This window comes from Terrapene carolina, unplaced genomic scaffold (genome assembly GCF_002925995.2).
Source record: "Terrapene carolina triunguis isolate 2854851 unplaced genomic scaffold, T_m_triunguis-2.0 Scaffold448, whole genome shotgun sequence".
NCBI classification, from domain to species: Eukaryota; Metazoa; Chordata; order Testudines; family Emydidae; genus Terrapene; species Terrapene triunguis.
In genome coordinates, this window is record NW_020664799.1 from 557,744 (window position 1) to 571,111 (window position 13,368).

Genomic DNA, 13,368 nt, shown 5'->3' on the forward strand with positions numbered 1-13,368 from the left:
ATTATAATTTTCCATGGGAAATCCCAGTTTCTGACCAACTTTAATGTGATTAGATAGATAGATATCTATCTATCTATCTATCTATCTATCTAAGAGCAGGAGTAGTCAATAGGTGGACCATGGGCCAAATAATAAGTAAATAACATTTTGGGATCTGTTCAAAAGTTCCACCACCAGACACGTTGAACAGATCCCAAAATGTTATTTACTTATTATCATTATTGTTAGAATTTTTAAAATTAATTTCCCTTGAGTCTGGACCTTGACTATACCTTGACCAAGAAATTTGGACTTTGAGAAAAAATAACTGACTACCCCTGGGTTAGAGGGTATTAAATCCCCCTTAATCCCTCAAAATAGAGCACAAATGGGACTGAAGTGGGGCTTTGCCCTTGGTCTGGACTCTGCATATGGGTGAAAGAACAGGAAACATCCCTTGAAACACATTTGTGAATGCTATTTCCTGTTTTGTGACCAGCTGCATGGAGCGGGAGCTACAGGATTTTTGTCCATCACTATGGAGAGCTCCAAAATACAGGAATTGCCCAGAATGTATGTGTGTGTGGGGAGGGAGGGGGGTGGAGGGCGGGGAGGGGAGGCGGGGGGAATACACCAGATGGCCCAGCTACCTTGTTATCCCCCCTCCTGCCACCCCAGAGAACCAGAGGCCGTCATCACTTTGGGTAGTTTGGGGCTTTAAGAAAAATAAAATTTCCCTTTGGCTCCCAATTCCTCGCAATCCCAGACAAACAATCCATTCATGTAGTCCCAGCTGCTTCACCACAACCCCTGCTTCCTAAGGCAGCCACTCCCTCCCCAACTCAAATACACACCAATCCCCTTATACTCCTAAGCAATGTGGGCTGAGATTTTCAAAGGAACCTAAGGGACTTAGGCCCCCAAATCCCAGGGAAATTCAATGGCAGTTCACTAACCCCATGCTACCTATCTATGATGCTGAGAGAGCTCCCATCGCTGTAGCATCTGGGCACCTCACAACCTTCAGTGCATTTGTCCTTGCATACCTCTGTCAGGCAGGGCAGAGCTATAACCCCATTTTACAGATGGGGGACTGAAACCCACACACACGAAGGGCCAGGTTTACAAAGGTACCTACGTGCCTAAAGCTGCAGATAGGCACCTGGAGGGATTTTTCGAAAGCACCAGAGGAGGTTAAGCACTAGAGCTAGCCAAAAACATTCGGAAGGAATGGTTCTCTGTTGGAAGGGGCATTCTGTCAAAATAGGAGAAATGGATTAGTTCTGATGAAATTTCATTGAGGAAAAATTAAATGAGATTGAAACATGCCTAGAAGGCTGAAAGGTTCCATTTCTACCTTTTGGGGAGGGACCATTTTGATTTTCCTTTTAAAATGATTTTTTGTTTTTTGTTTAGTGTATATATATAGTGTGTGTGTGTGCGCGTGTATATATATATACACATATACACACACCTCTACCCCGATATAATGCGACCCAATATAACACGAATTTGGATATAACGCGGTAAAGCAACGCTCCGGAGGGGCGGGGCTGCGCGCTCCGGCGGATCAAAGCAAGTTCGATATAATGCAGTTTCACCTATAATGCAGTACGATTTTTTGGCTCCCGAGGACAGCGTTATATCGGGGTAGAGGTGTATAAACATATAAAGTCACAACCAGAACATGATGGAATTTTGTTGCATGGGAAATTTCTACTTTTTTTGGTTCCCTTTTGGAACTGAATTTTTAGGCATCTTTAAGCACCCAAATACCTTTAAAATCTGGCCCTAAAGCCCATTTAAATCAATAGGAGTCAGGAGCCTAAATACCTTTGACGATCTGGGCCTAAGTGATTTGTGGCAGAGCAAGAAACTGACCCTGGGCTAGTCCTCAGGGCTGCGCTCTACCATGCCTCTGGGTGGGGCCAGGTCCCCCATCACAGGTGCGTCTTCTGGTGCCTCTGGAGCAGCGGGTCACTGACACAGCACTTGCCCAGGTAGGGCCCGTCCCTGGCACAGGCTCCCGGGGGCTGGCGGCAGGGTTTCCCATCCCTATGGGTGCGCTGGTGCGTCAGGAGGGTGGAGTTCTGGCTGAAGCCCCTCCCGCAGGCAGCGCAGCGGTAGGGTGCCTCCCCGGTGTGGGTGCGCAGGTGCACAAAGAGGGTGGAGCTCTGGGAGAAGCGTTTCCCACAGCGGGCGCAGGGGTAGGGTCTCTCGCCCGTGTGGACGCGCTGGTGCCGGGTCAGGTTGGAGCTGGCGCTGAAGCTCTTCCCGCAGTCGGCGCAGGCATAGGGCCGCTCTCCTGTGTGCACGCGCCGGTGCAGGGTCAGGTAGGCGTTGCGGCCAAAGCCCTTCCCGCACTCGGGGCAGATGAAGGACTTCCCCTCCTCCTCTGGGGCAGGAAGTAGCTCCCCGGCGTGGGTGCGCTGGTGCCGGGCGAAGTTGGACCGCTCGTGGAAACCCTTCCCGCAGTGGGGGCAGGTGTGGGGCTTCTCCTGGCGGTGGGTGCGGCGGTGCCGGGCCAGCGTGGAGCCCTCCCGGAAGCTCTTCCCACACTCGGGGCACCGGTGGGGCTTCTCCCCTGTGTGGGAGCGCAGGTGCTGCATGAGGTGGGAGCTCTGTCCGAAGCGCTTCCCACAGGCATCGCAGGCATAGGGGCGCTCCCCCGTGTGGATGCGCCGGTGGGTGGCCAGGGCCGAGCGGACAGGGAAGCCTTTCCCGCACTCGGGGCACTGGTGGGGACGGTCGCCGTGGGACCGGCGGTGCTTAGTGAGGTCTGAGCCGCGCCGGAAGCCTTTCCCGCACTCTCTGCATATGTTGGGCCGCTCCCTGGCCTGGCCCTGACTCTCCACGGCTCCACCACAGGGAGGGGATGGGCCCCGGACGGGGTGCGGCCCAGTGCCTCGCTCACACTCCGACTCCGAGGGCGAGTTTCTCTGCTGCCTTCCTGAACCGCTCTCAGTCACACAGGCTGCTCCCTGACCAGGGCTCTGCAGCTGCTCAGGGGTGTCCTGCTGCGGCCTCTCCTCCTCCTCCCTCACCATCCCCTCGGCAGCTGCAATCGAGAGAATCCAGACACGAGTCAGTGCCTCTGCGGGCAGAAAGGGAGTGTCAGGAATGGGGATGCTAAAGGGAGTGTCACAAAGGAATTGAGAGGGTCAAAAATCAGAAGCTGATTCCCCAAACCCTCCGTCCTCCCAGAGGAGAGAGAGGAGGGCCAGGCCTATCCCCGCAGCCTATCTGAGCACACAGGGGAAGGGAGCTCCAGCATGTCTCAGGCAGGGTGGGCAGGAAGCGCTGAGTTGCGTCCGCCATGAGGATATGACACCTGCTGGGGACAATCCTGACCTGGCTGAGACGAGGCAGAACTGGGGGAGTTCCCGAAGGCTTGGATGGTTTCCAAGTTAGTTTAACTAAATCCTCACCTCTGTGGCTGCATCTTGGGACCTCCCTGTCCTCAGAGCGCTGGGGATCTGGGACCCACGGCTCCTCCCCTCCTTCCAGCTGGGAGATCACAAGGGATTTGGGAACGGGAAACCCTGCCCGTGGTAGAAAATGGGAGAGGTTGAGGCTGGTATTCATGTTGTGCTTCTCATGCAGACAGTTCTCTGCTTTCATATCAGCCCCTTTCTTTGCTGGGCGAGGGGGCGCTTGAGACAAAGCAACTGGAAAATATTCATGGAGACCCACTCTGTAGGGTCACACATCCAGTGGCAGACAAACGGGGTCCTCTGCAGTCCATTTAAGGCTCCCCCATGCATGCATGCGTGCGCGCACACACACACACACACACACACACGTCCCTGGGGCGTAAAAATCCACCTGCCCGTTTCACAGTGTAATAGAACAGTGGACAGACTTTTTAAGGTGTACAATGGGAACCTGGTCAGCCCAGCGCAGTTCCAGGCTGCTTGGTCAAAAGACCAAGTCACTGAACTGGAAGAGCAGGAATGAATAAGGAAGCAACTGCTGACCTTAGCTTTTCTGCCTGAGGCTGGAATGGTACAAGTAGCTCCAGAGAAGCTGGCGCTCTGCTTGCCAGTGATGGGCCAAGATGGCTTCCGGGAGTTCCAGGCAGTCGCCCTCAGATGTCTTTGCCCAAGAGCAGGGCATGCTGGGAAATGTAGCTCACTCTGGTAGCTATGTCAACAGTGTGCCCTTGTTGCCAAGAAGGCTAATGGCATATTGGGCTGCATTAGAGGGACCATTGCCAGCAGACTGAGGGAAGTGATTATTCCCCTCTATTCAGCACTGGTGAGGCCACATCCGGAGTACTGTGTCTAGTTTTGGGCCCCCCACTACAGAAAGGATGTGGACAAATTGGAGAGAGTCCAGCAGAGGGCAACGAAAATGATTAGGGGCCTGGGGCACATGACTTACAAGAAGAGGCTGATGGAACTGGGCTTATTTAGTCTGCAGAAGAGAAGAGTGAGCGGGGATTTGATAGCAGACTTCAGCTATCTGAAGGGGGGTTCCAAAGAGGATGGAGCTAGGTTGTTCTAAGTGGTGGCAGATGACAGAACAAGAAGCAATGGTCTCAAGTTGCAGCGGGGGAGGTCTAGCTTGGATATTAGGAGAAACTATTTCACTAGGAGGGTGGTGACGCATTGGAATGGGTTACCTAGGGAGGCGGTGGAATCTCCATTCTTAGAGGTTTTTAAGGCCTGGCTTCACAAAGCCCTGGCTGGGATGCTTTAGTTGGGGTTGGTCCTGCTTTGAGCAGGGGTTGGACTAGATGACCTCCTGAGTTCTCTTCCAGCCCTAATCTTCTATGATTCTATGTCAATGTCCTAGAGTGGGCCAAAGCATGCTGGGAAATCAGGGGAAGGACATGAATCCTGCCCTTACCGCAAAGACCTGGAACAGAGCTGGTGAGGAAATTTTTGACACAATGATTTTTTTTATCAGAAAATGCCAATTTATGGAAACCAATTTCTCAGGTCCAAGATAGAGCCTAGGGTCAGAGAGCCCCATCCATTCCAATGGGTAGGGAATGTGACTGGGATCTAGATTCGAGTCCCGGGCCAGAATCTAGCAGAGCAGCAAGTTCAGTCTATACCTCCTGCACCCCAGGCAGAGCCCGGATTTCTCTCACTCTTTGTGAACTTCCCCCATTGGAGCTGTTCCACTTTGAATGAACAATTAAATATTCATTGGGCCTACGTAAGAAAAATTGTTTCCACAGCCTGGGGGTTAGGGCACCCCAGAGGGACTGGGCTGAGCCAGGTCTCTGCTCCAAATCAGAGCCTTGCAAACAGGGAAGTCATGGGAGGGAGCTCTTCAGGTGCAGGAGGAGTGACTAGGTGATCCTGGGGGTGACTTTGTTGTGTTAGCTTGTTGTGTGCCTGCTTGATTTATGTTTATAGTGTGGTCTGTTTTGGAGGCTGTGTACTGAGCCTAGTGGCCTGCTAGGCTAGGCTGAGACCTTACTAACGAGGCTCTAGCCGGCCATCCTTTGATCCCTTGACAAGGAGCAAGGCTAACTCAGGGAAAAGAGGGGTTTAAAAAACCTGCTCCTAAGTGACCAGAGGAGCTAGTGAACAGGGGAGTTTTGCAAGGCAACTTAGAGGGGGAGCCTGAGAGCAAGCTACACTTAACAGACATACTCTAAACTTAGGCCTATAACCCCCCCACACACACATCCCCAAAAAACCCCAAAGCAAAAACAAAAACCCCAAAGAACGAACAAGCAAACAAACCCAGGAAAAGCAAAAAAGAATGCAGGCAGAAGCCCAGCAGCAGTGTGGGGGCTATCCAGTTTATTGCCCTGAATGAAGCATGTATGATTATCTGCCTTGTGGGTGGGTTACGGTGGCATACTTTTGCACTCGGTGAAAAGAGCTCATGGCCCTCAGAGACTGAGTACGGGCTGTGGAGACCAGAGTGGCTGAACTGGAGGAGCTAAGGGAGACAGAGAGGTACGTAGATGAGACTTTCCAGGACACAGCAGAACGGTCCCACCCCCAGTCTGACAGTCTCTGTGCTGTTGAGGAGGATGGAAGTCTCGGGGAAGGAGAACATCCAACTGGAGCAGAGGGAAAAGATTCCAGATGATGTCACGGTATTCCAGTTATTAGGAAGAGCCAGGTAATAGTTACAGGGGAGTCGATCATTAGAAATATAGGTAGCTGGGCTTGTGATGACCGGGAGAACTGCATGGTGAACTGCCTGCCTGGTGCGAGGGTTGCAGATCTCTCAAGAAATCTAGATAGACATGTGTGCAATGCTGGGGAGGAGCTGGTGGTCCATGTAGGTACCAATGACATAGGGAAGGATAGGAGAGAGGTCCTGGAGGCCAAATTTAGGCTTCTGGGTAAGAGATTGAAGTCCAGGTCCTCTCTCTGAAGCTGAAACACTTCCTGTTCCACATGCAGGGCCAGCTAGATAGGCAGAACTGCAGGGTCTCAATGTGCAGATAAAATGAGGTGTAGGGAGGAATGATTTAGGTTTATTAGGAAGTGGGGAACCTTTTGGGGAAGGGGGAGCTGTCATAAATATAAAGGGAAGGGTAACAACCTTCCTGTATATAGTACTATAAAATCCCTCCTGGCCAGAGGCACAAAATCATTTTACCTGTAAAGGGTTAAGAAGCTCAGGTAACCTAGCTGGCACCTGACCAAAAGGACCAATAGGGGGACAAGATACTTTCAAATAGGGTGGGGGGAGGAGAAAGAGAGAAAGGCTTTGTTTTGTCTGTTCTTTGTCCTTGCCGGAGACAGATCAAGGAAGCAAAGCAATCCAACTCCATTAGGATTAGTAAGTACTAGCGAGGGAATGCGTTAGCTTACTTTTATTTTGGCTTGTGATTTTCTCTGTGCTGAGAGGGAGGTGTATTCCTGGTTTTCTTTTTTGTAACTTTAAAGTTTTGCCCAGAGGGAAATCCTCTGTGTTTTGAATCTGACTGCCCTGTGAGATTATCTTCCATTCTAATTTTACAGAGGTGCTTCTTTTAACCTTTTTCTTTCTAATAAATTTCAGTGTTTTTTTTTTTTTTAATTTGTTTGGTTTTTTTAGTGGTCTAAAAAAACCCAAGGTTGGTTTGTGCTCATCTTGTTTATTCTCAAGCCTCCCCAGAAAAGGGGGTGAGGGCTTGGGGAAATATTAGAGGAAAGTAGGAACTCCAAGTGGTCCTTTCCCTGAGTTTTGTCTAATCACTTGGTGGGGGCAGCGTTACCTAATCCAAGGTACAAGGGAGAATTTGTGCCTTGGGGAGTTTTTAACCTAAGCTGGTAGAAATAAGCTTAGGGGGTCTTTCATGAGGGTCCCCACAGCTGTACCCTAGAGTTCAGAGTGGGGAGGGAACCCTGACAGGAGCCTACACAGGAAGGATGGGCTCCACCTAACCCAAAACAGAACCAGATTGCTGGCATGTATAATTAAAAAGATTGTGGGGGCATTTTTAAACTAAGGGCTGGGGGAAAGCTGATGGGTGAGGAGGAACACACAGTCCAGACAGACACAGCCCTTAGGAGAGGATTTATTAAAGAGGATACTCCTCATTCTAGTAAAGAGGAGAGGATATAAAGTACTGTACATGTAGGAAGTGAAAAAAAAAAAAAAAAAAAATAAAAAAAAAAAAAAACAACAAAGAAACGTCAAAGCAAGGCAGTCAACTAAATATTGCTTGTGTGCAAATGCCAGAAGACTACATACTAAGAGGGGTGAACTTGAGTGCTTGGTATTAAATGAGGATATTGATATAATAGCCACCACAGAAATTTGACTGAATGATGTTAATCAGTGGGACACAGGAACACCAGGGTACAAAATATATAGGAATGACAGAGTAGGTCTCACTGGTGGGGGAGTGACACTACATGTGAAAGAAAGCATAGAGTCAAATACAGCAAAAATCTTAAAAGAATCAAACTATACCATATAATTTCCATGGATAGAAATTCCATAGTTGAATACTAAGAGTGTAGCAGTAGGGATATACTACCGACCATCTGACCAGGGTGGTAATGGTGACTGTGAAATGATCAGGGAGATTAGAGAGGCCACAAAAACAGATCACCCAATCATAATCAGGGATTTCAACTACCCTGTTTTGACTGGGTATGTCCCCTCAGGATGGGAGGGAGAGAGAAATTTCTAGACACCATGAATGGCTGCTTCTTGAAGGAACTAGTTCTGGAACCCACAAGGGGAGAGGCAATTCTTGATTTAGTTCTAAATGGCGCACATGATCTGGTCCAAGAGGTGAATATAGCTGAACTGCTTGGTAATAGTGACCGTAATGTAGTTAAATTTAACACCCTTGCACAGGGGTGGATTAGGGTTTTGTGGGGCCCTGGGCCAGAACAAGTGTCCTCCCCATCCCTTCCGAGCTCCTGCCGGGGAGTAGGGTTGGGGCATGGGGGCTTGGAGACTGGAGGATAGTTAATGTAACATCAATTTTTTAAAAAGGCTCCAAAGGCAGCCCTGGCAAATACAGGCTTGTAAGCCTACCTTCAGTACTAGGTAAATTGGTAGAAACTATAGTAAAGAACAGGTCAGACACATAGATGAATACAATAAGCTGGGGAAGAGACAACGTGGCTTTTGTAAAGGCAAATTGTGCCTCACCAATTTATTAGAATTCCTTGAAGGCATCAACAAACATGTGGTGGACAAGGGTGATCCAGTTGATACAGTGTATGTGGACTTTCAGAAAGCCTTTGACAAGGTCCCTCACCAAAGGCTCTTAAGCAAACTAAGCAGTCATGGGATAAGAGGGAAGGTCCTCTCATGGATCAGTAATTGGTTAAAATACAGGAAACAAGGGTAGGAATAAATGATCAGTTTTCAGAATAGAAACAGGTAAATAGCGGGCTCCCCAGGGATCTGTACTGGGACCTGTGGTGTTCAATACATTCACAAACGATCTGGAAAAGTGAATAAACAGGGAGGTGGCAAAGTTTGCAGACAATTCTAAATGACTCAAGATGCTTAAGAGCAAAGTTGACTGTGAAGAGCTACAAAGGGCTCTCACAAAATTGGGTGACTGGGCAACAAAATGGCAGATGAAACTCAATGCAAAGTAATTCATATTGGAAAACATAACCCCAACTACACATACAAAATAAGAGAGTTTAAATTAGCTGTTACCACTCAAGAAAGAGATCTTGAAGTCACTGTAGACAGATCTCTGAAAACATCTGCTCAAAGTGCAGCAACAGGCAAAAAAAGCTAACAGAATGTTAGCAATCATTAGGAAAGGGATACATAATAAAACAGAAAATATCATAATGCCACTATATAAATCCATGGTACACCCATACCTTGAATACTGCATTCAGGTCTGGTCGCCCCATCTCAAAAAAGTTATATTAGAATTGGAAAAAGTACAGAAAAGGGCAACAAAAATGATTAGGATGTGGAACAGCTTCCATACAATGAAAGACTGAAAACACTGGAACTGTTCATCTTAGAAAAGAGGTGAGTTCCCTCATGCCTGGGCTTCTAGCTATTCTGGGTGGATCTCTCTGCAACAGAATTTCAAAAGGTCTCATTTTTTGTCCTGATGCGGATGGGACAAAAAACAAACCAAAAAAACTCCCAAACCCTTTGAAATCTCAAAATTTTCACAAGACGGGAAAACGATTTCTCATCTAGCTCTACCTGAAAGGTCTACAAGCACCTACATGGGCAGGAGATTTCACATAGTAGTCAGGTCTTTAATTTAGTAGGCAAAAGTAGTGACAAGGTCCAACGCTGGAAGCTGAAGCTAGATAAATTCAAGATGGAAATAAGATGCACAGGTTTAACGGTGAGGGGGATTAACCACTGGAACAATTTACCCAGGGACAGGGTGTGTTCTCCATCATTTGGAGATTTCAAGTCAGGACCAGATGTCTTTCTAAAAAATACCCTCCAGTTCAACCACAAGATATTGGGAATCTCTGGGTAAAATTCGCTGGCCTGTGTGATGCAGGTTGGACTAGATGGTTATAATGATGTCTTCTTTCTGAAGCAGGCTGTGCCGATGGCCTCCCCTGAACACTGACAGCTAATAAACCCACTCTCTTTTGTGTTGTTTTAAGGCAGGCATCTCCGACCAATGTGTCGGACACAATTACTAAGAGGCTAGGGAGAAATATTGTCGCCTTGAATTGAAACAAAGTCTGTGAGGGCGAACTCTATTTTCTTTACAGATCCCACAGATGTGCCTTGTCTCTGTGTGTGTCAGCACCTGTCACACTAGCTTTTCAGGCTGTAAACTCCTCAGGTCACAGACTGTCATTTACTATATGTTTGTACAGTGCTTAGCAGAATGGGGCCCTGGCCTCTTGGACCTCTGCGCACTACTGCAAGCTAAATACTCACACTAATAATAATGATTAAGAAGAGGACAGGGAACCATTGGGGGTTTAAACCACTATCAGGAATTTATAATAAATAAATAAATTAATGGAGATATCCTATCTCCTAGAACTGGAAGGGACCTTGAAAGGTCATCGAGTCCAGCCCCCTGCCTTCACTAGCAGGACCAAGTACTGATTTTCCCCAGATCCCTAAGTGGCCCCCTCAAGGATTGAACTCACAACCCTGGGTTTAGCAGGCCAATGCTCAAACCACTGAGCTATTGGGGGAATAAAGTGAGCGTGTTCCTGTTCAAATCACTAGAGATATTAAGAGAAGCATCCCTGGTGGGTCTCAGAATCTTCTGGCCCATGAGAAGAGATGTGGAGGATGTGTCTCTCATATGGGATCTGGGGACTATGAAATGTATCCCTAAGATGTGGGGTCTCTTAAGCACCTGCACTGGCTTCTGCTCAGGGTTCCTTCCCTGCTCCCTTATAAGAACATAAGACTGGAAGAGGCCCCCATGGTCACAAGCTGTACCCGAGGCGACAGGAATCCTTACCCAGTGAGGCCACAGCCTCATAATTCTCCTGCATGACGTCCCTGTAGAGGGCTCTCTGACCTGGGACCAGCAGAGCCCACTGCTCCTTGGTGAAATACACAGCCACCTCCTCGAAGGTCACCGGCTCCTGGAATAGCAAGAATCCCTCATTCAAAGCTTCCTGCTCCAGCCACAGTCCCACCAGCTCATCACGGGAGACCTGGTTGAGCCCTCTGCTGAATTCTGCCCTGCAGGGATCGGTGTAGTTCCCATGAACCCTAGCTTAGAGTTAGAATCACCTTCCAAAAGGTCCTCACCCCACTTTCCTTGTACCCCACAGACTCTTGATGGCTCCATCCCTGCTTTCGTTACTCACAGAAGCATCAATGGAGCGGGGCAGAAAACAGGATTTATTTATTTTTTTGGGTAAAAATTCAAATACTGAAAAAAATTGGACAAAATCTGAACTAGTTCAATTCCGAAATGCAGGTCAAAAAACCGTCCCCCCACCAACCTACTCCTATGGAAAATGGTATCCAAAACCAGAAATATTTTGATTTGGAAATGCTGCCCTGGTGCCTCATGGGAGTTGTAGTCTGTGGGCCTCAAGCTCAGGGCCGGCTCCAGGGTTTTTGGCGCCCCAAGCAGCAAAAAAAAAAAAGCAAAAGAGAAAAAAAAAGCCGTGATCGCGATCTGCGGCACTTTGGCGGCAGCTCTACCGCCAGCGCTTATTTGGCGGCAGGTCCTTCGCTCCGACGGGGAGCGAGGGACCTGCCGCCGAATTGTCGTTGAAGAGCCAGACGTGCCGCCCCTCTCCGTTGGCCGCCTAAAGCACCTGCTTGCTGGGGTGGTGCCTGGAGCCGGGCCCGCTCAAGCTGCCATCCTCAGTAGGATTCCCTGATTGCACTATGTGGCTCAGACAGTCCCAGACATAACTGTGCTGGTCTCTACTACCAAAGAGCAGTAGGGCCAAAACAGGGCCTGTAGCAGAAATGAGACGTTCCTTCAGAAACTCCCAGCAGCCCCTACCCATAAGGGAGTTTAAATATGGCTTCAGGACCTTCAGGGGCTTGGGTTCACCTTCCACACCACAGGAGGATTCCCAACCCTCCAGGACAGGTTTGTATCCAAAGCATAAGGGCCTGTTTGACCCCAGCCTTTTGCTGCCTTCTTCTCGTTTCCACGAACTCCAATATGAATGCCCTACCTGAGCCAACTCTACTCCAGCCATGTCCCTGCCCCATGCCCCGGGAGGGTAGTGCAGTCTGGAATAGACCGGATGTGGTTCTTCAGCCTGTCAGGGTAAGAAGATGGGGCAGGTTTCAGAAGGGGGTTTAGGCCATTTCACACCCTGATTCCCACCAGGCCTTTTCCCTGCAGACAGATGCTCATGACTCGGTGGTGGTGGGAAAAGGCTTGGTCACTTCATGCCAGTGCAGACCCAGATCCTCCCACCAGGACTGCCACATTTCAACCCCCCACTCGCCCCAATACCAGAGTCTCTGAACCAAATACTAGAAAAGAGATGAAAGGAGCCGCTTTGGGGGATCCCCCTGACACTGTCCCCAGGGCAGCACATTCCCCCAGCAGCGCGGGGACCAGGCAGAGGCAGGAACTGGCTTTTCCTCTCCCTGCTCCTCCCCAGGAAAGTCAATCTGCCCCGAGGTGCTGCAGGGAATGGGGCTGGGCAGTGCTGGGAGCCGGGAACCTCCTTCTCCACCTATTGCTCCTGCTGCCCCTGCCAGTCTCTTCCTCCTGCCTTCTCCCTTCCCCTCGGGCTGGGAGACTCGGTCCCTGGCCCGGGCCGTTCGCTCTCCCGGAGCTGGCGCGGCTCCTGCAGGCGCTCAGGGGAGCAGAGCCGGGGGGGATCAGGGAGGGCAGCAGCTCTGGGACTCGCAGACCCCCCGCCCGGGAGCAGAGCTGGGCGAGGAGGGGCCGCTGGTGCAGAGTCACTTTCCTGCCCGGCCCCAGCCCTTTCCCCCGGGTCTCTCCCCTCACCTGGCGTCTGTGGCTCAGGGGCTGGTGTCGGCAGAACCTGGGGCTGGTTCCAGTCACCGGAGAAAGTCTCCCCGGCTGGGCACAGAGGGGCGTTGTCTCTCTCCCGACTGAGAAGCGGCGGCTGCTCAGCCCCGGCTCCGGTACATGACAATGGAGAGGTCATTAATGTCTCACCCCGGAAGCTCAATTGCTGATATCCTGATCTGAGTGCAGAAAGAGCAGCCCTCTCCCACAGCTTTATCTAGAGCCCTCCTGTGGCAACAGCTAATTTCTACACTAGAGATAGATTTGCGCAGACCTCCTCCTGGGGATGCAGCTTATACAAGCAAAGATGTGCTTTTGCCAGCAGAGCTTAAACCAGCTGCTGCCCAACCAAAATAAGCTGCAGGGACACAGCTGAAGCACTGTGATGCTGATATAACTGTGTCTGCACTATAGAAATGTCGCTAAGAAAATCACCCCTCTAAGTGTAGTTTAGACCTGGCCTTTAAAACCTCAGGGCTAGTCTCCAGTGCTTAATTTGTGCCAGGGCTTGCCAGCGCTGAGCCCTGGCACCTGTG

At 49.8% G+C, this 13,368-nt stretch overlaps 1 protein-coding gene across 2 annotated transcripts; it reads right to left on the reverse strand.

The window, feature by feature from the left end:
- Positions 1-1,586: 1,586 nt before the first annotated feature.
- On the reverse strand, positions 1,587-12,966 carry LOC115271143 (zinc finger protein 250-like). 2 transcript variants are annotated; one of them, XM_029913083.1, is made up of 5 exons: positions 12,809-12,966; positions 12,018-12,104; positions 10,832-10,958; positions 3,408-3,521; positions 1,587-3,037 (listed from the first exon to the last, which is right to left on the reverse strand). In XM_029913083.1, the coding sequence occupies exons 2-5, from the start codon at positions 12,039-12,041 to the stop codon at positions 1,920-1,922; spliced, it is 1,383 nt and encodes a 460-aa protein (XP_029768943.1). In that variant the 5' UTR covers positions 12,042-12,104; positions 12,809-12,966; the 3' UTR covers positions 1,587-1,919. The 2 variants fall into 2 exon arrangements, with proteins under 2 accessions (XP_029768943.1, XP_029768942.1); XM_029913082.1 differs by having other exon boundaries at positions 1,587-3,073.
- Between the last annotated feature and the right edge of the window lie 402 nt (positions 12,967-13,368).

Excerpts from the sequence above, each read along its gene's own strand:
- LOC115271143 (XM_029913082.1), bottom strand. The coding sequence starts at position 12,041 with ATGGCTGGAGTAGAGTTGGCTCAG. Across the intron at positions 10,959-12,017 it reads CTGGAGTAGAGTTGGCTCAG|GAGCCGGTGACCTTCGAGGA; the intron begins GTAGGGCATTCA and ends TTGCTATTCCAG. Across the intron at positions 3,522-10,831 it reads TGAGGCTGTGGCCTCACTGG|GGTTTCCCGTTCCCAAATCC; the intron begins GTAAGGATTCCT and ends TACCACGGGCAG.